The sequence below is a fragment of the Balaenoptera musculus genome, chromosome 8 (genome assembly GCF_009873245.2).
Source record: "Balaenoptera musculus isolate JJ_BM4_2016_0621 chromosome 8, mBalMus1.pri.v3, whole genome shotgun sequence".
NCBI classification, from domain to species: domain Eukaryota; kingdom Metazoa; phylum Chordata; class Mammalia; order Artiodactyla; family Balaenopteridae; genus Balaenoptera; species Balaenoptera musculus.
Window position 1 is genome coordinate 61,962,566 of NC_045792.1, and position 24,293 is coordinate 61,986,858.

The 24,293-nt window shown below is 52.6% G+C and overlaps 1 protein-coding gene across 3 annotated transcripts in view; it reads right to left on the minus strand.

Moving 5' to 3' along the window:
* The window catches only part of LMO1 (LIM domain only 1), a 40,208-nt gene that overhangs the window by 12,422 nt on the left and 3,493 nt on the right, over positions 1–24,293 (minus strand). The window contains exons 2-3 of one of the 3 annotated variants that reach the window (XM_036860955.1): positions 22,950–23,209; positions 22,385–22,572 (exon numbers count right to left, since the gene is read on the minus strand). The exons of 1 other annotated variant lie outside the window; for it this stretch is intronic. Coding sequence is in view for 1 of the 2 variants with exons in the window: in XM_036860953.1 (XP_036716848.1) it covers positions 22,950–22,974 (25 nt within the window). In the remaining variant the exon portion in view is untranslated. The remainder of the gene's footprint in view (positions 1–22,384; positions 22,573–22,949; positions 23,210–24,293) is intronic. One more of the 3 variants, XM_036860953.1, reaches the window with a different exon arrangement.

The window sequence follows — 24,293 nt, forward strand, 5'->3', positions numbered from 1 at the left end:
AAGGCCTCCATTTCACACCAGTTTTATCTCCACAATTTCTCGTCTCACTGCACTCCTATCCCAGGGCCTTGCCATGCACCAGGCGAGGCCTGAACTAATAGCATTTCCTACTCATTTGGAATCAAAAGCCAACGAGAACAACTGTTGAAGCGCACGGCTACAGCCACCTAGAGCACGCTCATTACTGCCCCTGTGCACAACCCCTCGCCGGTAGCTGCTCACTGGATTTGATGAGGGAGGGAAGTGGGGTTCCTGTGGCCTCCAACTCCCCTAGGGGCTGGGGGGCTCGGCTCCCGGGGTGGCGGTCAGCGCTGGGGGGGGGGGGACTGGCCCCTTTGACTCTAGCAGTGCCCCTCAACGGGCTCCGAGAGAAGAGGCAGGCAGGTGGTGGTCCCTGCAGACAGATGGCCTCAGCTGGAATTCTGACTCCATCACTCCCCAGCTCTGCCTCAATATACTCACCTGCTAAATGAGAACAGACTACTTTAAAGGATTATTTGAAGGACTGAATTAGATAATGGACATGAAATACTTATAACAATGTTGGACACAGTAGCTTAAAAAAAACCAACTAAGAAAACTTATGCACATCTGATGACCCCCCCAATTCTCTTCCTAGGTATGCGCCCAACAGAAATGAGAGCTTATATCCACCAAAAGAGATGTACGACGATGTTCGTAGCAGTTTCCTTCATAATAGCCCCAAACTGAAAACTACACAGATGTCCATCAAGAGTAAAATGGATAATAAATTATGCTATGGTCATACAATAGAATAGTACACGGCAATGATAAAGAATGAATCACCAGTACACACCACAATATGCATTAATCAGACAGTATAATGTGGAACAAAAGAAGCCAGACACAGAAAGGTAGATACTGTATCATTCTATTTATATGTAATTCCCAAACAGAAAACCGATCCATGGTGATCAATGTCAGAATAATGGGGTGTATCATCACCTGGCAGGAGGTGTGAGGAAGCCTGCTGAGGTTCTGGAAATGTCCTTTATCTTGATCTGGGTGATGTTTAAATGGGAGCATACATGCCGAAAACTTCACTGAACTGAACATTTGAGACTTGTGCCTTTTACTGCATATATATGATACCTCAGCAACAACAAAAAAACTAAGAAGGGGACCCCTCAGTCTCCGTCAAGACTTTATATGCCTCTTCATAAAACCCACCATTTACCCACTGTTCACTACATCTGTTGTCTCAGTGAATCCTCATTTTAACCCTGAGGCACTAAATGATTACCCCACTCAACAGAGGCCCAGAGAGGTTCAGGCCATTACCCGAGGTCACACAGCCGACAGGCGGCAGGGGGAGGATCGGAACCCTGGCCTGCCAGAATCCAGAGTTCCGTTTCTCACCCAGAACACACCCCGTGGCCTCCCTGAACAGCCCAGGTGAAGAAGGCTTGCTGGGGCAGCATCTGGGTTCTCCTGTGCAGCCTGGACACAGGAGATGCTAGGGCGGGACTCTGGGGGGCAAGCTTAGAGCAGGGCCCGGACTAAGACCAGGAGGGAAGACAGGCAGTGCACTGTCTCCAGGCTCTGGTGGGTCACAGGCTATTGCTTCTCACCTGTTGTTCCTTCAGAAGCTATTGCTGCTGTAGGATCTTGAAAGGGCTTCTGGCAGGGCCAGAAAGGGGACACGGACCAGAATCTAAGGACAAAGACAGCACAGGGGCTGGGGAGGGAGCAGGAAGGCCATGTAGAGGCAGAGCAGAGATGTTTGCATTGCAGCCTTGAGAGAGATGAAGAAGCCTCGCTGGGGAGAGCTGAGCTGTGAGGGGCGAGCTGGTGGCTCCAGACCCAGAGCCACAAGGGTCGGGGAGCCTCGGTCAACAGCCAGGGGCTCTGTGTGAATGAGGGGAGAGGCGAGGGTGTGGGGGGAGCTGGAGAGGGGCCCGGCTGAAGGTAAGAAATTTAAAGGGGGCCCAGCAAACGCTTGCCGTCTCTGAAGTGCCAAGTTCCTCCTGGTCTCCACAGATCACCACAGTAGAGGCCGAAGGAAAGCACTGTCCAGTCCCATCCCCAAACAACTGCGGCGTTTGACCACATGACAACACCTCGCACCGAATGCCTACTACGGGCCAAATGCTTTATATTCGTTAACGCTCACTCTCATCATGACCCTGAGGTCAGGGAAATCACACAACCTGCCCAGGGGCATCCTGTGTGGCCAAGCAGGGCTTTGGATCCAGGCTGCTGGCCAGGAAGTGCCCCACCCCCTTCCTGCTCTCTCTAGAGGCAGCATCGTGTCAATTTTTTCCCTAAGCAATGGGGAAAGTGAACTTCTGCTTGGACCCTAACTGGGCCCTGCCAAAAGAAGGCAGCTCTGAAACACACCTTACAGGGACAAATCAGGGAAGGATGGGCCTCTGGTCCCCAGTATCCCCCCAGAGGACCCATTTCCTATGCAGCCGTCCGAAGCAGCAGGCATTTCTGCAGCAGGTTCTGGCAGAGACAAACATCCTGAGGAATGGTGGGTCCAGCAGCCTGAGCCCGCGGGGACCTTGCAGTGTGGAGAGATGGAGGGGCTGAGGCGTTTCCACACATACCTCACGGGTCTTCCTTGCTGAGGGAAGCCGAACCCAGCACAGCCTGCTGTTAGGCAACGGCTTTAGGGGACCCAGTCGATAACTTGAAGGGGACCTGGCAATGCACCGAGAGACATGGGAGCAGCTGCAAACAGAATCTGAGGGGCACTTTGAAACATCAGAAGCTGCATGTGCTCTTTGGAGTTTGTCACAGGGAATGATGCCTACGTTAACTGCATGGTTATCTGCAATGTGTGCTCCTCCGGCACGGGTGTAGGCCTTCTCTTCTCATCCTCAGGTTGTCTCTGTAAAGCCCCAGACACATCTAGAAAGCAACAGATCCAAAATAGGGCTCTAGATCTCCTCCCGCAAAACCTGTATCCTTACCCAGGCTTCCCCTCACGGTCCTAACACCATCATCCAGCCAGGTGCTCAGGCCAGAAACTCAGAGTCATCTTCAGACCTTCCATCATCCTCATCCCCTCTTCCCTGCTTGGTCCCCACCCCGTCCCACCTGCTTCTTTCCATTTCCAGAGCCACCACTATCTTTCACTGCACTCTCAGCTAAGCACCCCACCGGCTTCTTGTTTAGTATCTACAATCCAGCTTCAAACAGCAGCTGGAGAAATCTTTCAAAACAAAGTAGGTCAGGTCACTGCTCAGCTTGAAACCCTTCCTTAACTTCCAGTGGGCTGGGAATATCATCCGCACTCTTCATTAAGCCCATGATATCCTTACGTGGTCTGGCCTCTGCTCCTCCACCCCCAGTGTGCTTCAGCTACACTCCAGATCTCCCTTCTGCCTCAGGGCCTTTGCACCTGCTGTTTCCCCTCTTCCCAGAACACCCTTCCTTGTCTCTTCATGTGCTTGGCTCCTTCTCATGTGGGGGCTTCAGCTTAAATATCGTCTCAGAGAGGCCAGCCTTGATCTCTTTATTTCCTTATTTAAATGACTCCCTGGTCATTTCCTTCTCAGTTTTTTACCACAATCTGTAATTGTTTTACTTTTTTGTGATTTTACCTAAGAAAATGTTTACGAATTTTATTATAAGAATGTAAGCCCCATGAAGGCCTATTTTGGGGGCTCTGTCTTGTTCACCACTGTGTCCCCAGGGTTGAACGCCATAGCGGTCACTTTTTAACCAGTGTTTTAATCAGTTCAATTAATGGATGAAGAGACTGAACGGAATCTATCCAGATATTACTGGCAAGGGCCTGCTGGGCAGAGTGGGCTGACGCAGATAGGCAGCCTCCCCAGAGATGGGAGCCTTAATCTGGCTTGGTGCTGCCCCGTGCCACACACCTGTAGCTATGCAGCTCTAAGAAACAAATGCAGATTCAACTGTGGCAGTGCCTAGGTCCCGCCTGCCACTATCTGGAATTTGAATAGGCCCACCCCAGGGCTCCAGCTGAGAAATGACTGCTCCTGTGCAAATATAAACCCTCTACTCCTTAGATAAAGGGGCAGCAATCCTGTCCTTCAGCCCTGCAGACCCATGAGGAATGAAGCCCCCCTCGGTGCCTCTCCTCATGCGTAAATACTACATCCCAACTCTCGGGTTGCAGTGGAGTCCTGGAGCTCAGGCATCTGTGTAACCTTGGCATTTCAGTCTTTCCCTTTGTACCTGTGGCCAGGGCACCCCTCCTCCCTGGCGTAGACCTAGCCCCTGCAACTCTCCACTTGAGGGTCCTTTTGGCTTAACGATGTAACCCACTCCCCGCTCCCCGCCTAGTCTGAGCCTCTGAGGGCCAGCAGGAGGAAAAAGCCCCTGAAGTTTGCTACAGAAAATCCCCAGGTCCCAAGTCTTTCTCTATCTGTAGCCTCCTCCAAGCCCCATCCCATCCTGGGCTGCTGCAACCAGCCCCCAGAGCCCTTGGCAGGATGCTGTTTGGAGCTGCACAGCTATGGGAACGAGCGGGGAAGCGTCTGGAAGCTGCATTCCCCAGACAGCAACTCAGCCGCTCCCTGGGCACCCGGAAAGCTCGCGTCACCCATCTAATGAAACATGGCTCCCAAGGGGCCTGCAGTCTCCACAGAGGAGGAGGAAGGCACCGACTCTCAGACGAGTCTCAATTTCACAGCAACAGAGACGCGAGCACCAATGCGCTGAACCAGAAAACGAGAGTCTGGCAGGAGCTGCAGACACACCATGAGCGCCAGGGGATCGGAGATTAGGGCCCTTCAAAATCAATTTTGAATTCAAACTTTTAAATGTGTTCCCTAGACGCAAGGAGGGGACCCTCCAGGCAGGCTTGGTCTAGCCAGCTGCTGGGTCCTGCTTGCTTCTCAAAGCAGCCGGGGCCCATCTGCTAGCCACTGGGCTGCATGAGGGAGGGGAGGGGGAGGGGGCTGGGAGAAAGACCCCGGGAGCCGCAGGGACAGGAGCGCCTTCGGCTCTTGAGGACCCAGCACGACCTTGGGGTACTTGCCTGAGGTGCCGCCCTGGGGCTTCCCGTTGAGGCCTTGGGGGCTGCTCCCCCCTCCTTTGCAGACCCGGATGAAAAGAGCCCAAGGCAAGGCCCACGTGCGCTAGATCCCCATGCACCCCCAACCTGGCTGAGGAGGCTCATGGGGCCCCAGTGGATGAAGCTGTTAAGAACATGAGCTTTGGAGTCAGACAGGCAGGGATTTGTATCCTAGAGCAGCCATGGGCTCCTAGGGAGAAGGTATTGGTTCAGAAGTGAATTTCCCTTCAAGAAACCTGGTGGGAGAAAGCCTGCCGTGAGGGTCTTGGAGTGCAGGCCCTGGGAGGTGAGAGTGGTCTGAAGCCCCCAGTGCAAAGGGAGAGAAAGCATCACAGGGTAGCCAGGCTGCTGGGAAGGCTGCTGTGGCCACAGGCTGCATGATCTGAGGCACGGTATCTGTACCAGGGAGCTGACAATCATGCTGCCTGTCACCTGTCAGACCATGTATGGCACACCGAGCACCGTCCTGGCCCTGCGCTGTGAGGTGCATGGGGACACACGGGGCAGCGGGCCTCAGCAGGAAGCTGAGCAGAACAGACTGCTTCAGCCAATCCTAGGAGGAGGTCCCAGGGGCCGCAGGAGGGGGGGCCTTGGGACGCCTGCAGGCAGAGGATGCTCCTGGCAGCCCCTGTTCCTGCCGGGGTTCCTGCTCAGCCACGTTGGTTCCTCTAAGCGTACGATCAGCCTACCGCTGATGCCTTCCCGTCTCCGGGTGGGGAAGCTGGTCCACAACAAGCCTGTATGACCTCAATGACTCACAGCCCCTGCCCCTCAGTTCTCCAAACCCGAGGCTAAACCCCCAACTGTAAGCCACACTCCCGAGACAGAAACACGATCGACTGTGAACCACTCTTCCTCTGAGAGGCAGCAGGAAGGTAGCCAAGGCCTTGGGCCTGCAGAGACCTCAAGGGGCCCCTTCTGGAATGAGCAGCCCTGGGAAAGGGCTGGGGTCACCAGACCACTTATGGGCGAGGAGGCAGGGCCTCGCCAACCCCTCCCACCCCCTGGCTTGGGAGTGGGCTGTCAGCCCTGTAAGGAAATTACAACATGGGCCTGGGTAATGCTCCTTTTAGTTACAGCGTAAACTGCGGCAATAAAGCGTACCTGGGGAATGTTTAGAGAAAGCACTAATGATTTCTTCCCCAGTGGTTAATAAATTCACTTCCAGATCAATTTGTTCGCGATAGAGCCCGGAGAGCGGAACCTACGTGGCGGGCACAGCCGACTGTGTCTTTTTCAGTATAAATGATTTATTACGATGATTAGCGGCACATAAACAATTTAAAATACAACGCTAATTAGTTTGGGGAAGAAAGGAGGGGAAAAGCCACCCTGCCTCTCTCCCCATTATGTTCTACTTCCCTAAGTGTGTACTTTTTAATTAAATCCAAATGTCACAATAAATTTAAAGTGTTTTCTTACCATTTGGGTTAACTTAGGCAGTCATGCAAGCCCCCCCTCTCAGGCAGCTGTGGGCTAGGCTGGGGGTGAGGACTGCTGGTGCCAGCAGGGCCTGTCTACAAGCTCTCCTGGAGACGGGAGGTTTTTGTGAGATCCCTGGAAACCTCTCCTGGTTTCTGGCAGCCCCAGGCTGGAGAACATTGGCACAGCCCACTTTCTCTCACCTTCCCTCCCTAACACCGGCTCTGACCAGCCCAGAATCCAGCCACTTCTCCTCAAAGGTCCCGCAGCACTCTGCACCCTCTTCCAGCCCTCCTCGGGTGTTCTATAACCTAACACCTTCTCCCTGCCTGGCATCGTGCTTGGCATTTCCTATACAACATCTTACCACGTTCCCCTTCCAGTGCTATGAGTAGTAGTTACTGTTTCAATTTTGTGGATGGGGAAATTGAGGCTCAGAGAGGTGGAGCAACTTATCCAAAGTCACACAGGTAAAAGGGGACTTTTGCAAAGTCCTGATTCCTAGAGCACCATTCTGCCTCAGAGCCCACACCTTGCCACGTCTGGGCCCTGACTTCCCAGCACCCAGGATGGAGAATAGAACGTGATGGCTGCTCAGACAGGGATCTCCCTTGCATAATGCCCTGCTTTGCCCAGAGACACAGGTGAGACAGGAGTTCAGGCCAGGGACCTGAACTCTGATGAGTCTGGGTTCAAGTTCAGGTTCTGCCATTAACCCACAATGTAAACTCAGTCAAGTCCTTTAGCCTCTCTGAGCTTCAGCTTCCCCATCAGCAAAACTCGAGTAATAATACCCAAATTGTGGGGCCAAGGAAGCAAAGCAGCTAAAACAAGCGGAGTGCTTTGCAATCCTTGACACGCTATGTAAGTAGTAAGTACTAACAAAAGCCCTTGAGGCGAGCAGGGATCCATAAGAATCCCATTTCACTGATCAGAAAACTGAAGCCAGCAGGGGAAAGGACTTACCCAAGGTTCCGCTGACCCTTAGGAGCCCGGGGGACCAGGCTGCAGGCAAGCTCCTTTCCCAAAGCTCAGACAGCCAAGGATGCTTTCTCTCCTAAACACTCTTGTACTGTTTATTTAAAGTGAAAAACAAATATCCCTAAACATAGAATTACCATATGACTCAGCAATTCCACTCCTAAATATATACCCAAGAAAAATGAAAACATATGTCCACACAAAAACTTGTATATGAATGTTCATAGCAGCATTACTCACAGTAGCTAAAAAGGAGAAACAACTCAAATGCCCATAAACTGATGAATGGATAAATAAAATGTAGTATATACATATAATGGAATATTATTGGGCAATGAAAAGAAATGAAGTATTGAGACATGCTACAACATGGATGAACGTTGGAAACATTATGCTAGGGAAAAAGTCAGCCACAAAGACCACATCTTGTATGATTCCATTTATATGAAATATCCAGAACAGGCAAATCCATAGAGACAGAAAGTAAATTAGTGGTTGCCAGGGAGGAGGGGAATGGGGAGTGACTGCTAATGAATATGGAGTCTCTTTTTAGGGTGATGAAAATGTTCTTGAATTAGATAATGGTGATGGTCACACAACTCTAAATATACTAAAAACCACTGAAATGCACATTTTTAAAAGGTTAATTTGGTGGCATACAAATTATTCTCAATAAAGTTGTTATAAAGAAAGGCAAAACAAACAAACAACAAAACAAATATTCCTTTGAGAACAGGAGAAACCAGTTCATAAAAAATTAAGTCCTGGGATCAGGAGAGGGGTCCTGGGAGGTCCAGCAGCCAGCCCTCAGAGAGGCCGGGCCCTGGTCACCTGACCTCACCCCAGCTACTTCATAGGGAAGGGCTCCAGATCACCCCCTTGCTTCCCTCCCCAGTCCCTCCCATCCAGAAATCTGACTGTGCCCACTCTTCCAGCCCTGCTCCTAGGCAACTCAGACCCTACTGGATCCATCACTCTTCTCTGACCCATTTGCTTCCACTACTACACTCGTGTTTTGTCTTCTTAGATCTCTCTTTGTTGAAATTTCTGCATCCTCCGAGGCCTATGCCCCACCTGCAAACTGGGCACACTCTTGGGTAGGGTCCCTGTTTTAGACCCCAAGTTTGTCCTACATCGGGTACCACAAGTTACGGTACATGCAGTATGAATAGGATCAGAGTGAGGCCCTCCAGGCCCCCAGCTGAGGTTCAGTAAAGAGTGCTATCCTCTCCCAGGGCCTGAGAGCCCCGCCCAAGACAGGGTGTGCAAGCTCAGATCCAGGCCACGTAGGCCAGGAAGGAAGGCAAAAAGGCTGCCTTTGGGTCAAATGAAAACTGCTGGAGGGAGAGAGCTCAGTGCCCAGGCTAGGGCAGCACCCTCTGTGGCTAATCTGAGAGGGTGACTCAAGATGAAGCATGTGGCCGGCAGAGCGAGTCAGGCCTGCGCTGTGGCAGGGTGCACCCAGCTGCCCCTGAATCTGGTGTCTGGACGGACGCTATTGGGGTTTCTCTCCTCTTGAGGGAAAGAATCCAAAGCCTTCACCCTGGAAGGGAAGGCAGAGCACCTGGGAATGTGGGCCATGGGGAGAAGAGTGTGGCCAGTGTGGAATGGGCTGGGTGGCTCTCTAGGCCCTGGGCAGCCAGGCAGGAGCGGTGCTGTACACAGATGCCCCGAGGGACAGTTCACTGCAGAGGCAGGGCCTTAGACTCAGCTCCCCACGGAAGTGCGCTTAGACACAAGTTCTGCTCTTCTCGGGCCAGTCCTACTCACATATATAATCAGGGGGCGGACTGTATTAGACACAGATAAGGGTAGGGAGACTTAGCTCTTTCCCAGAATCAGGAGCTTTCGTGGAAGCCAGTCTGAGAAAGAAAACCGGCCCAGAGCTGGGAAGGCCATGAAACATTTTACAGACAGATCACATGAGATCACAGGAGTTCGGAAGTGGGTAGCTGGGCAGGTCTGGACTTGCTGTTTCCCTGCCCTGGTGTGCTCCCGCCTGCCTCAGGCCTACAGGCTTTGGCTCCCTCCTTTGGAGTCTGGAAAGCCAGGATCTTGGTCCAGTCACAGGGCAGCCACAGAAGAGGACGTGTAGGGGCCGCGGAAGCCTCAGGCCAAAGCTGGGCAGGGCCAGCAGGGGCCTCTGGGACAAGAGTGGGTATGCACAGGCTTGCAGTCAGAGTCTGCCTTCCCTGGGGCTCAACTCCAGAAACTCAGGCCCTGCTGCCGGTAGCTGAGACGCTCTAGCCAAGATCTTGACCACCAGGAGACTTCAGAGGAGCCCCCCACATTCCCAAGGCCACAGCTCTAGTCATGCCCTCCACCATTTCTTTCCTGGACTTCAACTGCCTCCTCTCTGACCATCTGGACCCCCATCTGCATCCCCCCGCCACTGCCCCAGGCCCAGACTGCAAGCTTGGAAGGAAGGAAACTGCAGGAAGGAGCAGGGGGCAGTCTGAGGCTGGAGGTCACACTACAGTGGTCACACTATAAAGCTCCAAAGGAAGAACGCTTCCCTCCTACATCATGGCTGTTTTTTATTTTTATTTTCTGCCCCTAGTTTTATGCCCTCCAATTATTCTCCACAGAGTAGATGTAGTATAATAATATATTTGGTCTTTGTTCCAGGTTCCTGGCACAGAGCTCCTAAAAACCTCGGAATTTCCTGAGTGATAGGAGTATCTTTTGTTATTCATAAGGAGTCCCTTTTGAGCACCTCTGAGTTTATGCTAATGAGGTGACTTAGGGTGAGGGCCCTAGGTAGCCTCAGGATGGGGCTGGTCACCAGAAAGACCAAATGATTAGAGGGTTAGAACTTTCTGCCTCACCCACTCACTTCCAGGAAAGGCTGGGGAGTGGCCAGTGATGAAGTTCTATACAAAGTCTTGAACAAGATTTGATAAGGTCTGGGTTGGTGAACATGTCCACCCGTACCCCAACTCCACAGGGACAGACGCTGCTGCTGTGCTCGGGACCCTTCCAGACCTCACCCTATGTACCTCTTCATCTACCTGCTCATCTGTATCCTTTATCATTTCCTTAGAGTAAACTGGTAAAAGTAAGTCAATGTTTCCCTGAGCTTTGTGAGCCATTCTAGGAAACTATCTCACCTGAGGAGGGGGTGAACCCCGATTTACAGTGTGTTGGTCAGAAGTACAGGTGACAACCTGGACTTGCGACTGGCCTCTGAAGTGGAAGCAGTCTGGTGGGACTGAGCCCTTAACCTGTCATCTCTAGGTAGATAGTGTCAGAATTGAGTTAAATTTGTAGGACACACAGTAGGTGACCATTGAGAATTGGAGAATAGCTTGGTGGTGTCGAAAAACATTCCAGAGTAGCCCAAATGATCTTAATAAAATGGAAATGTGCCCTCTCTCTGGGATAAAGGAACTCTTATGATCCTCTCTGCTCTCCTCCTGCCCTCCTTCTCCTGTTAACTCATTCACTCACAGGTCACTCAACAAATATTTACTAAACATCTACTAGGGGCTAGCCCCTAACACCTATATGTTAATAAGAATTATATCAACATTGATGATTTTTCATCAAGAAAGTAGTTCTTAGGGAGCTTCATTAAGTCAGTTCAATGTCTTGATCAATTTTCTATTCACTAGAGTTAAACCATTTCTTCCTCTTTCTCCATTTTCATTTTATTGAAATTATTTTCATTGGGATAAATTATTTTTAAATTTTTAAGTGACTATTTGGTTTATGATCAGCTTTGGGTTCAAATCAAATCTTACAAATTAGAACTTCCATTGTTGCTGAGACTTCTTTTGTAGTAATTATTTCTACCAGAAAATATTTCCTGAGCCAACTTCGGCAGATAAATTTTTTCAGGAAGATTTGATTCCTCTGTCAATTTTTAGTCAATAACATATTTTGCCAGGTGCAGTCTTAGCTGTTGCCAGTTTTGCTTTGTGTTAGTTATTTCAACCAATTTAAGTTTTTTCCTGGATCATTTTGTTCTTTTACATTTTCAGTAATACTAATGAGATGTTATTCTCGTTATATAAGGCATATTTTAGCACCGCTCTGATAAAGCATTCTGAGGATCAAAGAGTAGCGTGAACACATCCTCGGGGCAAAAAGGCAGGTCAAAACATCACACTCTGCACTTGGGCTGAGTACCAGGTCAGGACCTGGTGCCCGAGGTAGCCCTGCCCACTGCCCTCTGCTCCTCTGGAGCCCTAGCCCCTGCCAAGATGCCTGGCAGTTGGGAAACAGCTTCTGGCTGGGGTGAGAGCAGCCACCTGCAAGAGACAGCCTCTGACTGACAGGCAAAGAGATGGGGTTCAGCCCTGATATCCCATCCCAGGTTGGATGCAGCCTCTGCTGGGCCCCAGACTTTTCTACTCAGAAAGTATCTCAGCTGAGATTTCAGCTGAGTATCTCAACGTCAGCTGAGAGAGGAAATAGATGCTTCTTGGTGCCTCAGTCCCCCCGCCCTCCAACCATCGATAAAAGGAGATAATTGACCAGGGTCCTCTCAGGTCTGAGGCTGTGACTTGCTCACTGGTCTCCAGGCTTTGGGCCTACTCCAAGGGTCCCCTCTGCCTCCTAGTTGAGGCTCTGCCTGGGAACAGCCAGGGATGGGACCGTCCACCTGGATTCAAACATGGCAAGACCAAGTATGGAGGGCCGGAGGCCACAAATGCTCTCACCTGGGATCTCTACTTCTCCTGACCCCGGGAGACCAAAGAAAGACACAGAAACGTCAACGGGGTGGTTTCTTTCTCCTGGCCTTGGCCTCACCCCACCCGTTCCCCACCAGTGGTCACGTCTGCATGCACAGTACCACTAGGCATCAAGCAGCCGGCGACCCTTGAAACATCAGCGGGAAAACGTAAACCCAGAGAGGAAAAGAGGCCTGCCCAGGGACGTACTGGGACGTTCCCAAGGAACGTGAGTTGGTGGCAGAGCCAGGCTGAGGATGCATGAGTTCTGGTCCCAGCCCAAAGGAGAGCCTCCTTCAGCCCTGTTCCCACGTGAGGAACTGCTGACGTGGCCTCTGCCCAGGCCGCCTCAAAGACACCGTCTCCACCTGGCCCGGCAACAGCCAGTGAGGGGTTGAGGCTCTCAGTCCAACAGCTGTGGGGAGGCTGGCTCAGGAAGGAACCACCCTCAACTCCTCTGAGTCAGAAGAGAGGCCCTGGAGTAACGGATGGCTGCTTTGCAAGCTTGCCCTCTCTGGGCATAACCTACTCCTCTGCAAAATGGGGCTAGTGTTTGATCTCCAGCCTCCCAAAGGTGCTGTGAAGATGAAATGAAAGGCTTTGAGACATCTGTGGCCTTCCCTGGGGTGAGGTGATGCAGAAAACAGAGGTACCAGGCCTCCCAATACCTTGGACACCTTGGGGCCTAAGATGCTGTTCCAGGGGCTGACCTCTCACAGTAGGTCAGTTCCTAAAATGGTCCTAATGATCCTCTGTTACACAGGGTCTTCACACCCTGTGTAACCCCACCCCCTCCACTTCCTTGAGTATGAGCTTAACCTAGAGACTTGCTCCCAAGGAAGAAAATACAGCAAAACTGATGGAATGTCACATCTGTGATTACATGTGTCACATCTTATAAAAGACTGTGACTTCCTGCTTGCTAGCAGACACTCTCTCTTGATGGTTTTAGGAAGCAAGCTGCCCTAACGGGGAAGCCCACGAGGCATGGAACCGAGGGCAGCCTCTGATCAGCCGTCAGTGAGGAATGGAGGCCCTCAGTCCAGCAACCCATGAGGAACGGAATCTCACCAACAACCACATGAGTGAGCTTGAAAGCTCACTCCCCCAGATGAACCTTCAGACGAGACCACAGCCCCGGCCAACGCGTTGATCATCGTCTGTGACAGACCCTGAGCAGAGGACCCAGCTAAGCTGTACCTGGACTCCTGACCCACAGATGCTGTGAGATTAAAAAATGGGTGTTGCTTTAAGCTGCTAAATTGTGAAATAATTTGTTATGCAGCAAGAGATAACTAATACACCACCACACTGGCATACACACACAGGACAGTAGGGACCTTTCTTCAGGCCAGAGAGACAGAGCCTGTGGACAGATCTCTGCCCCACAACCCCTGCTGCTGTGAGCTTCCTTCTGGAGCCCCAACCTTGCTGTGTAGTGTTGTAAGGAGAGGACAGAGGACAGCAGGGTCCCTACTCTCCACTGGGCAGACCAGGAAAGTGGGTGGAGCTGACCCACTTCCTCGTGGAGCCATCATCCTGGGTCCTCTCCAGAGAACAGTCCTGCCAGAGTTCTGAACCCCAGGCATGTCTGGAGCAGAGTAAACGTTCCAAAGCACACCCACATCTGCTTTCTCCCTTGCTCCTCCTAAAACCCTAGGAAGGGTAGGGAGACCGCACCAACCATCTCTAAGACCAACAAGAGGTGTGCTGGGTGAAGGCTCAACAGACCTAAAAGGTGTTCATGATCATACCCATTTTACCAGTAAGAATTACTATTCAGTTTACTACCTAGAATTATTCAGTGGCCGAGGCGGGATTTGAACCCATGCTGTCTGACTCAAAGCCCGAGCCAGTTCCACTTGTTTTACAAATGGGAAAACTGAGAAACAGAGTTTAAGAATTCATGATGGAACCCACAGGCAGCCCCCCCGCCCCAAATCCTTCCTGGACAATCTGTCACCAAGGGATCAGGATTTGGAGTTTTTAAAGATTCAGGGGAGAGGAAAGACGGGTGCTCGTGGGAGCCATCGGAGCCCAGACCAGAGCTGCTCCCACTTACCCGAGAAAAACTGGCCTCCCTCCCCTTCTCTATCAAGTCACTGTGCCAACCAGCAAAGTTGAATTATTAAAACTCCCTTCTGGGGTACCACATGGATTTTTCTCCACTGAGACTCAGAGCAGAGGGGTGGCCGCTCCTACCACACAATATTAAAATGTCAGGAGTTTAAGGCTTGCGTTGGTTGAGTCATAAGTTATCAGCACCCAGTGAGGGCCGACAGAATGCCTCCCTTAAATTATTAAGCAGAAAGCGTCAGACTGTAATATTTTGCTAAACCAAAGTACAGACACAGACAAAGATGTCATTTCAATATTTGAAACCAGCAAGTTTAATTTAAAATAAGAGCAAACCAATAAGCTCAGAACATAGCGGCGTATGAGAGGAAAATTATACTGAGAGAGGAAAAAAAGTGGAAGGACTTAAGAAATTTATAAAAGTAATCTCCAAGTGGAAATTAGAAATCAAGGCCTAGAAACAGAATAACACAAAAGAAATATTACTGTCCACTTTCTAAATCAATATAACACTGCTCCACGCTGGAATTACCATGGTAACTCAAGTAAAAAGAATCAAGCAATTCTTATTATTTCAAAATAAAATCACAGCCTGAAGCCTGGGTTTTATTACAACCACTGATAGATCGCTGGCTTGTATTTATCTGAAATATTGCTTTTCAATCAGCTGGTTTATGAATGTACACGGGCCTCTCACCAGCCCACCTACTGCCCTGCTTTGAGGCAAGGGGCTAACCAATGAATTGGTTCTCGCCTGGCTGCATCTGCATGTATGTCCAGGTTTCAATCAGCTCTGGGAACCACGGAGCTTCATGCCCCTTCTAACCAATCGGTGGCTTTGCAGGACAGAGGAAAAGCCAGAGAAGGCAGCGGGGACTGACCTCACTGTGGTCCCCCTCCAGGCTCGCCCATGGAGGAATGGGCCAGGGCTCTGATGTCAGCCCCCAACAAGTGCCCCAACCGCAAGCCTCCCTCACCCCCACCCCAAGTCATCCTCTTGCTGGCTCCACCCCTCTCCCATGAGCTCCCCCTACCCCGAGTGTCCTTCTCCCCCATCCCCAAGACTGCCAGCCACAACGGGGGAGCTGGGAGCCGGCAGAGCACAGAGGAGAGCAGATGGCCTGGGTTCCCAGCCCAGCCCTGGGCTTGCGAGTTGTGAGACCTGCACACGGCACCACATCTCTACCCCTTCCCCTATCCACTCCCTCTGCAATGTGACTTTTCACCTCCTTCCTTCAAGGATAGAATCTGTTTCCCCATCCCTTGAACTTGGGCTGGGCTTGTGATTTATTTTGGTCAACAGAATGTAAAGTGACAACATTCCAGAGCCAAGTCTAGGTCTCAAGAAGATTTGCATCCATTCTCTCCCCTGGACCTGCCTCCAGCCTGAGAACAATCTGGAAGAGCCTGCTGGATGATGAGGGACATAGTCTTGTTACCCCCAGCATCCAGTTTGATCAGCCATCTCCCAGGTATGAGTGAGTCTAGCCGAGACCCGAAAAACCGCTTAGCCAAGCCCAGCCTCCATCACTGACCCACAGGTTCAAAAGCTAAATAGATGCTTGTTGCTTTGAGCCTCTGACTTTTAGGGTGGTTGGTTATATAGCAATAACTAACTGATACACATGCATGGCACAATGCTCACTTTTAATTAAGTGTTCACTGAAACAAGAACTGTTGTGTAAAGACTGAGAGGCTGAAGCCAAAGAGATCAGCCTGTAGCTGTGTAGAGAGCACTGTCACTTCACATAGGCATGAGGCCTATCACATAGGCATTCCAGGCCTATCAAGTGTGTACATGGACATTAGGTGTCAGTTAGGTGTTGCTCCCATTGTAGAGACGTGAAAACTGAGGCTCAGGAAGTTGTCTGAAGTCACAGAGCAGTCAGCTGGGACTAGAAGCCAGGTCTCCGGACTCATGCTAGCAGGCTACACCTGAAGACAGTAGGCCATTCAAGAAAGCCCACTTAGGAAGGGGCAGGAGGTAGAGCTAGGGACCCAATCTGACCCGGTAGGCCTGCACTCTGGGGCATCTGCCTCGGCTACCTGGACCAGCCTGCTTACTCTTCTCTACCATCTGCTTTTAATTTGCCCCCAGTTACGTCAGCCACTGTAGGCTCCTGCCTTAGCCAGAACACAAAATAAACATACTCCAACCAATGAGAGATGAGCTTGTTGCTAGGTTGGGTGGATGTGACTCTGAGCAGGACCTGGAATGGTCTGTAAGAGGCCTTGACCGCCTGTAGGCTCCTACGAGGCCAACCAAAGGGGAGAGGATGTGGCAAGGGGACAACATGAGCAAGGGTATAGAGGCAAATGCCAGGTCTGCATGGGACACAAAACCAGAGTGGACATATTAGACCTGCCCAGCTTAGTGTGGCAGCAGGTCTCAGGCAGAATGTCAGGGTAGCAGAGGCTGGGTCCTCTGAAAGGAGGTAGATGGGATGGGAGAAGGGTGGTGGCAGAACAGAGAGAGCTGGGTCCAGAGTCCCAGATGAATGCAATCCAGTGGTATGCTGACAGATATCTCACAACTGATTCTCTGGGGGAAAAACCCTTGATTTGTAGTGTTTGCCAATTTCCGTGGTGTTCATACTTCCACCATGGCTGATGTCAAGCTACCCATGTGATATCAATGAACTCAGAGCTGGGAAGAGATGTGCAAAATCAGCTCTTGCAAGCCAGTGCAAGTTGACTCCCCTGGTGGAGTCTTATCTTGAGTTCAGACCTACCAGAAAAACTCACTCTAGCAGCACCACGAAAAGCTCAGCCTGAGGGGGGAAGGATGCCCTGTGTGCCTCAATGTCTTTCAACTCCAGGTAGGGCAGGAAGGCCGCAAGGGCTACAGGCCACATGCACCTCTGGGGCTTCTCCAGTCCGTGAAGTCTCAGGCCACGTTAGCAACCATCAACACCTGCCAGGAGGACCTACATCTGAGGACAGCACCATGTGCCCTGGGCTGTCAGTAGGGTCATAAGTAGGATGCCCAGACACATGGCCTTGGTCCAACTGACATTTCTCCTCATTGGAGATTTCTACCATTCAGCCTTATCGTGTTTTGGGTACAGGCAGAGGGCATGGAAGCCGGGCATGGAACACTAAAAGATGTAGAAGCTCTGGGCTCTAACTCCCTATGTAACCCTGGGCAACTCTCTTGCCCACTCTGAGCCTCAGCCATGCCCGTATAAATGGAAGGGCTTGCAAAGAGTGATCTTGGAGCCTTCTTCCCATGGTGCTACCTGCCTTGGAAATCTGGACAGGGGTGAGTAGTGAGTCTACCCTGCTTCCTGGACAGTGGTGACTGATGGCCATTATGGATAAACTAGAAGAGGGAGGGTTAGGACCCAGTGCCTGGCAGTGAGCAAGGCACTGAACTGGGCACAGGACTATTTCAGATCATATTGTGGCTGTGTAGAGAGCACTGTCTCTTCACACACGCATGAGGCTTCCTGGTTTATCAAGGGTGTACATGGACATTATCTCATTTAATCCTGATAACAATCACGCCGGTTAGATGTGGTTGTTCTCACTGCAGAGATGAGAAGGTATAGAGGCAAAGCAATCTCAGCATTGGGTGGGCACAGGACACAGAACTACAGTGGATGTACTGGACCTGCACAGTTTAGCACTACAGCAGCTAAACCAGTCCCAATCCCGTGGTACTTGACACACTGGGGTACCCAGGTCCTTTTATCTACCTTCTTCCCTAACTCCTTCCAAACTTCCTAATGTGTCTGATCGGGGTTCCTGGGAGGCCCTCTGGCCCCTGGAGATGGACCCCAACTACAGCTTTGGCCTCCTGGCTACATGCGGGCAGCTCTGCCCTGTGTCGATGCAGCTCTGGAGGGGGCCTGCATCTGCTGAGGACCCCAGCCTGGCTTGGGTCACTCCCCCATCAGCCTCTCCATCTCTGTCTTCTGCTCAGAAGGCCCAGCCAGGACTACTTCCCAGGTCCAGCAGCCTTGCTTGCCCCAGCAGCACAGCTGCACTGAGGCTAAACCTCGTGTCTCCTTCGGCCACAGAAGGTCGGCCGCCAATGCTTGCTGGCAATCATCCATCTGTTCCAAGGGGGAGAGACCAAAATAGACCTCCCCTTGGTCCTACTCTCAGATAGGCCTGCTGAGTGGTCCCTTAAATGGAGGTGGGTGGGGCACCACCCCATCTGACTCTGGGACCCGGAGTCGGGTAGGAAATCAATTCTCAGGAGGGATGAGAGGCAGGCCCCGGCTCTAGGAAAATGCACATTTCCATGTGCTAAAAGCATCACTGTGGGACGAGAGACAGAGAGAGAGAGAGAGGCAGTTCCTATGGCCACAGAGGCCAAGTGAGTGGCCAGGCCAGCACTGAGCCCCGGCATGCAAAGGGTGAAGCTTTTAGGCGAGCAGCGGCCAGTGATCTCAGCTTCCCCCAGTCCTAATGCTCCCCAAGGCTCTCTCCCACTCCCTGTAATTGGGCATCAGTAGTTAATGCAGTATTGACTGCATTACACGCTCCCGTGCCTCCCCTTGCTAATGCCAATTGCATCACCTTGTACAGTCACTGGCTTGCTTAGCCAATAGCCGTTAAAAGCAATCCAAATCATGAATCATGTGGGAAACTTTTAGCAAGACACTGCCATCCGAGGAGACAATTTACAGTTGAGTTAATCTGGGTACATTAGCAAGACACGCATTCTGGACGACAGACCAATTTATGTTGTCTCCCTGTCCCCCCCCCCCCCCGCCTTAGTGCTCCGCGTGGGCAGATGAATGGAAGAGCAGGGAACAGACAGAAACACCTGCTTTTTTACCCCAGGCTCTGGGAGCGGGTGGGGGAGACCCATCTTTACAGGCTCCTTGCCTGGCTGAATGTAGGCAGGAAGGGGACATGGCTGTACGTGCTGCTCAGGTTCTGTGATGCCTTGTTTCCCTGTAGTGAGGAGGTGGCTGCAGCCCGGGCTGGCCTGGTAGGTGCAGATGGAGACCTTCCTCTTCTAGGCATACAGTGGGTGCCAGGCCTGGTCCCTACCCTGCCAGCCCCACAAGGCCTTTACCAGCCCTCAGCAGGCAGCAGTGTCCACTGGGCTCTGCCGTCCTGCTGATGGGCTGGGATCTGTGGTGTGGAACAGCATCAGGGCCCACTCCCTGCCTTTCCCCCGGGGCTGTGGAGGTCCTGGCCACAGGAGAGGCCGCCAGTACCCTCTGTGGTCCAGAGCATGACGGGATATTCTAGGAGGTCCTGCTGGTCAGCACCCAAGCACAGCCGAGAGCCTGCCCTCGTGGATCAACCGAGTCAGCTGTGGACGCTGCACTCAGTAGTCGTTGACAACTGAAGGTGCACCGTCTGGTCCTCCTCAGCCCAGCTCCAATCTCTTTAGGTGTTTTTGACTTATTAAAAATGCCCTAGGAATTATGTCTGATGTTTAGTTCCACAGCCTGCCTGCAGCTTCCTGTGGTCACCCCAGCCCTCCTGCTGGGCCTCTGCAGAGGCAGCTTACACCCGGACCTGTCCTTCTGCAGCATGCACCTGGGGACACCCCTTGGGGGTGCCCTTGGCATCCTCCCCTGCCCAGTCCCTCACAACCCAAGGCTCTCACAGTTCTTGGGGCTGCTCAGACCCTCTGCTGCCTACCCCTGCTCAAGGGCCTTTTCTCCCACAGCGTGAGGGCTAATTTGCCTCTCAGGACTCAGGGCTGTAACTCCCCTTGCTCCCCTGGGGCTGCAAACCTCCCTGGAAAGCCCACAGCCTGGTGCCAGCCCAAGAGCAGGTGCCAGGGGAAGAAGGGCTGTTTCTCCAGGAAAGTTGGAGCTGGGCTTCCGTTGCTGACAGGCAGGCCCGACGGCATGTAGAAAGGCAGGACCCTGAGTTCCAGGAAAGTGGAGCTGCCTAGGCCAAGAGCAAGCATCCAAATGAAAGCAATTAATCTTAAAACCTGAAGTTTAACCGTTTGCAAAACAGATCTCTCCTCTCTGTGGTGGCCCTTCACTGCTCGACCTAATGGATTACTTTATTAATAATGCACTGTGCTTAAAAGCAAAAAAAAAAAATTTTTTTTCTGACGATTCAATACTTCAGAAAGTCTCTTAAACCCGTTGCTACGGCAAAGCGATTGATATTTTATTATCTTTCAGAAGTGCAACATGAAAGCCCTGCAGCCCAGCAGAGCAAGAGCTTTGGTCCTCAGCAGCTGGCGGACCTGACTTCAACCAGAGGAGCCCCGGCCTCTTCCGACAAGATGCTGTCAGGTGGAGAAAAGGCATTGGGGGTGGTTAATAGGAGCCTGAGTTCCCGCTGCAGCCAGACAAAGGGTGCAGTCCGCAGCCCTGAGGAACACACCCCTTGGGGGCCCTGGGGACCAATGCTGACTCCCAGCCCAGACGGCCACCTGCTGGGAGGGCATAAGTGCAAGGAAGGATTTAGGCAGCAGGTGTCGGGGGAGGGTGAGTATATCCAGAGCCTTTCTCCCTCCCCCAACTGAAGGTACCACCTTCAAGGTTTCCTGGAACCAGAAGATGCTAGACTCCAATGGGGAGTGGAGGGTGGATTTTATGAGCAGAAAGGTTGCTTTTGGAAGACAGCTCTAGGCTGAGCAGGACAAGAATCAAATGGCTCCTCAGGACCTAAGCCAGTCTTCTTCCTTGTGCTGTGATGTGTCCCAGAGCTCAGTGACATCAACAGTACAGAGCACCATATGGTTTAGCCTGGACAGGGTTGGGGGCTTGTGGGGCAGTGCGAGCTCTCCTCCACAGGTCTGGCGAAGACTAGGGAAAATACATATGCCCAGGGTGTAGGCAGGAGACGGGCTAAAATGACCTCCAGAGAGCAATTCCCATTCAGGGCTCATCTGGAAACCTTTAGTATCACAAAGCCCGGGGCACTCTGGGTGCCTGCACAGAGTGCAAGACCCGAGGTGGTGGTGGTGGTGGCGTCGTCTTATTGGCGGGAGACCAGTCTCCCTGCCTGAGGCTGCCCACGTATAGGGCCTGGGTCTTCTGGATTTCTGGCTTGGGCCTGGGGAGCCAAGCATGCCAGACAACCTCGGCTAAAGACATACCCTGATTTCCACATGCTCCCCATGGTGGGAGTACCTCCAAACACCAAGGAAGGACCCTCTGCCCTGGCTCCTCATTTTACCAAGAGGGAAAGTGAAGAGATGGGCATGACTGGTCTGAGATTACACAGGGAGTTAGTGGAGAAAGGAACTAAATCAAGGTCTCCTCCCTCCTTATCTGGCCTGACCCCAGACCCCTTCTTCTCTTTTTCAATCTGTACACAACTGCACCAGCCCAGCCCTCTGATGGCCCACATGGGGCTCCAGGGGAGGGGTCCATGAAGAGAGAAAAGCATACAGGAGATGGATGTCACACCCCAGCCAGACCCTGGACAATGGATTCTTTTGGCCAGAGCATTTAGTTCCCCCTCCCTCTCTTTCCACACTCACGCTGAGAAATGGCCTTGCGGGTCACAGGGCTCCCGCACATGCCACCCCCAGGCCAGATATTTTAAATGTCCCTCCCTGCTGGAGGTCTCAGAAGGTGGGAGGGGAGGCTAGGGGCATCAGCACATGGTGGCAGCAAAGTGAACATCCTGTGTGACCTTAAGTCACTTAACTTCAGATTTTCACCAAGTGACCATGTCAGTAGCACCACTGACCTGGAGGGCAAGAGGGCACAGACCTCTACTACTCACTAGTAGAGGTCAGAAGATGTCACTCTAGGAGGATTCCCGCTGACTCACAGAAAACCCACCTTCTCAGTTCCTTACCAGTAGAACCCAGGTGATGGCGTGGGTGCTAACAATTAAAATCACATCTCCCTCCCGACAACACTAACAAACTTAACAAGCCAGGTAACCTTCACCTACAGGGCAGGAGGGCCTGGAACAGCCAGGGAATGGCCCCTCTTGACCCTGAGGGCTGCCCTTGGGTCACAGGGCACCCCTGGTTTTACCCTCAAGGGGACTGGGTTCTCCAACCTCTCCTGCACATACCAGGACAATTACTGCAGGGCACTCCCAGTCAGGAAGGCTTTGGGGTGTGTGGGACCACCATGGGTCCCTCTGTTCTGACCCCCCGGGCGCAGTGAGGCTCTTGGCCAGGGCAAGTCCATGCCGCTCCTGCACTCGTGCTACTGGCCGGGAGCAGGACACTTTCTTCCTCTGGGCCAAACTCCTGCCTCCGATTTCAAGAGACAGGGAGACAGTGGGAATCACAGGAGGCAACCCTTTTTCTCACCGAGCTTTCGGGCAGCTGTCTCCCCGAGGGTCCGGCCGGCCTTTCCCCTCGCCTGCCGGGCACCCGGCGGCCACCGTCTTTCCCCGCGCGCCCGCTCTCCGCAAGCTCTGGAGTCCGATTTCCCGAAGCCACTGATTTGCTCGGCGCTCAGCGCCTCTCGGGTTACGCGGGCGGCGCGAGGCTGATGGCTGCGGTGAGAGGAGCAGCCGCAAAGACGAAAACGCTCTACGTGAACCACCGCTGCGCCGAGATCGGAGGGCAGCCGGAGCCTCCACGCGGCCCCGCAGAGCATCACACGGCCGGCGCACAGCTCGCCCTCCCGCGGTTCGGTCCGGCCTGTCCGGCCCCGGGGCCGCGCAGCCCGGGGCTCCCTCATCTCCCCACGCCAGTCCCACTCGGTCCTCCCCCCGCCCCCGGCTCCAGCCCCAGCCCTCGGCGGACCGCCCGCCCGGCAAGCCCGGCACAGCCCGGCGTGTGCGCGCCGGTGTCCTGGCGTGTGTGTTCCCGCGCGCCGCGGCGGGGGGCGCGGGTGTGCGGGGAGTCGGGACCCCCGCCCGCCACCTACCGTCCTCCTTGTCCAGCACCATCATCTCGGGCGCTCCGTGTCCAGCCGCAGCTCGGCTCGGCCGGGAGAAGGACGCCGGCTCCGGGCGCGCTTCGGCGGGGCGGCCGGTCCTCGGGCAGCTAGCGGGCTCTAATTACCCGCTTGCCCTGCTCTTAACCTAGATTGCACTCAGCTAGAATTACATTCAGGAGTGAAGCACTTCGCAGATACAAAAGCAGTCTCACCTACTTTTGTGCCTCAGAATTGCAAGGAACTATGAACTGCAATTTAGAGAGAGAGAGAGGGAGAGGGAGAGAGAAGGGGGAAGAGAGGATCAGAGCCGTTTCTTTGATTCTCACCTTCTAAATGGCTCAATTTGCCCAGTATAATCTGTCTTAATGTAATTGCATTTGATAGCTCATAACCCTGGCTCTGGCAACGACACAGCTTTCAGCCTCATAAAGTGTTTTCCCCTCGGATTTAATCTGAATCTCAATCTAAAATTATATTCAAAGAGATGGGGGAATCTCGGCGGCCGTCTCCCGCTGCCTTTCTCCCTCAATGTATGAGGTTTGCACTCCTGCTACTGAATAAATGCACACATTTCGCGAGGCCCCCCTCCCTCCCGGGTTAATGGGGAGTGGAGACGCGCGTCTGCCCGGCTCCGCAGCGCCGCCTGGAGGCCTGTCGGCCCCAACTCGGCGTGTGGCTCTGCTCAGGACCCAGGGTCCTCATCCCCATTAACTGCCTGGTGGACCACACCTGGCTGTCACTCCCAGCCCCTCAACCTTGATTTTGCCCCCCTCCCACAGGGCAATCTTTCTCTGACCTCGTGCCCTCCCTTCCTACTTCCTCTGCCCGAGGTTTCTGGTTGCTTCCTGGATTGTTTGGCAAAATTAACCCTCTGCAGGGCACAAATTTTCCCACTGTCTGTCTTACAGCACCACCTTTACCCCAGCAGCCCCTCCCAAGAGCATCCTGACTCCATAGAGAATGGGATCCTGTCTCAACTCCTCTCTGAGCAAGCACAGCATGGCCTTAAAGGTTTTTTTCATTCCACAACTATTTATTGAGCATATACTATGCACCAAGCACTATTCTAAGGCCCTGGGGATACAGCAGTGAAAACAAAGATTTCTGCTATTGCAGAGTTGACAATTCTTGCTCTGTAACTCGGGAGGCAGGAAGGGAGACAGTGTTCATCTCCTCTCCCTCTGACCCCTGCTTCTCTCCCAGAGCCCTGGGTCTGGTGCCCAGGCTGCCTGCTCCAGGAAGGCCACTCTTCCATATCAAGAGCATTATTTTCTTGACAGTACAGAGTTCCAGGATGGCATGAAAATCTTAATGGCTTTTCTCCAGACAGAT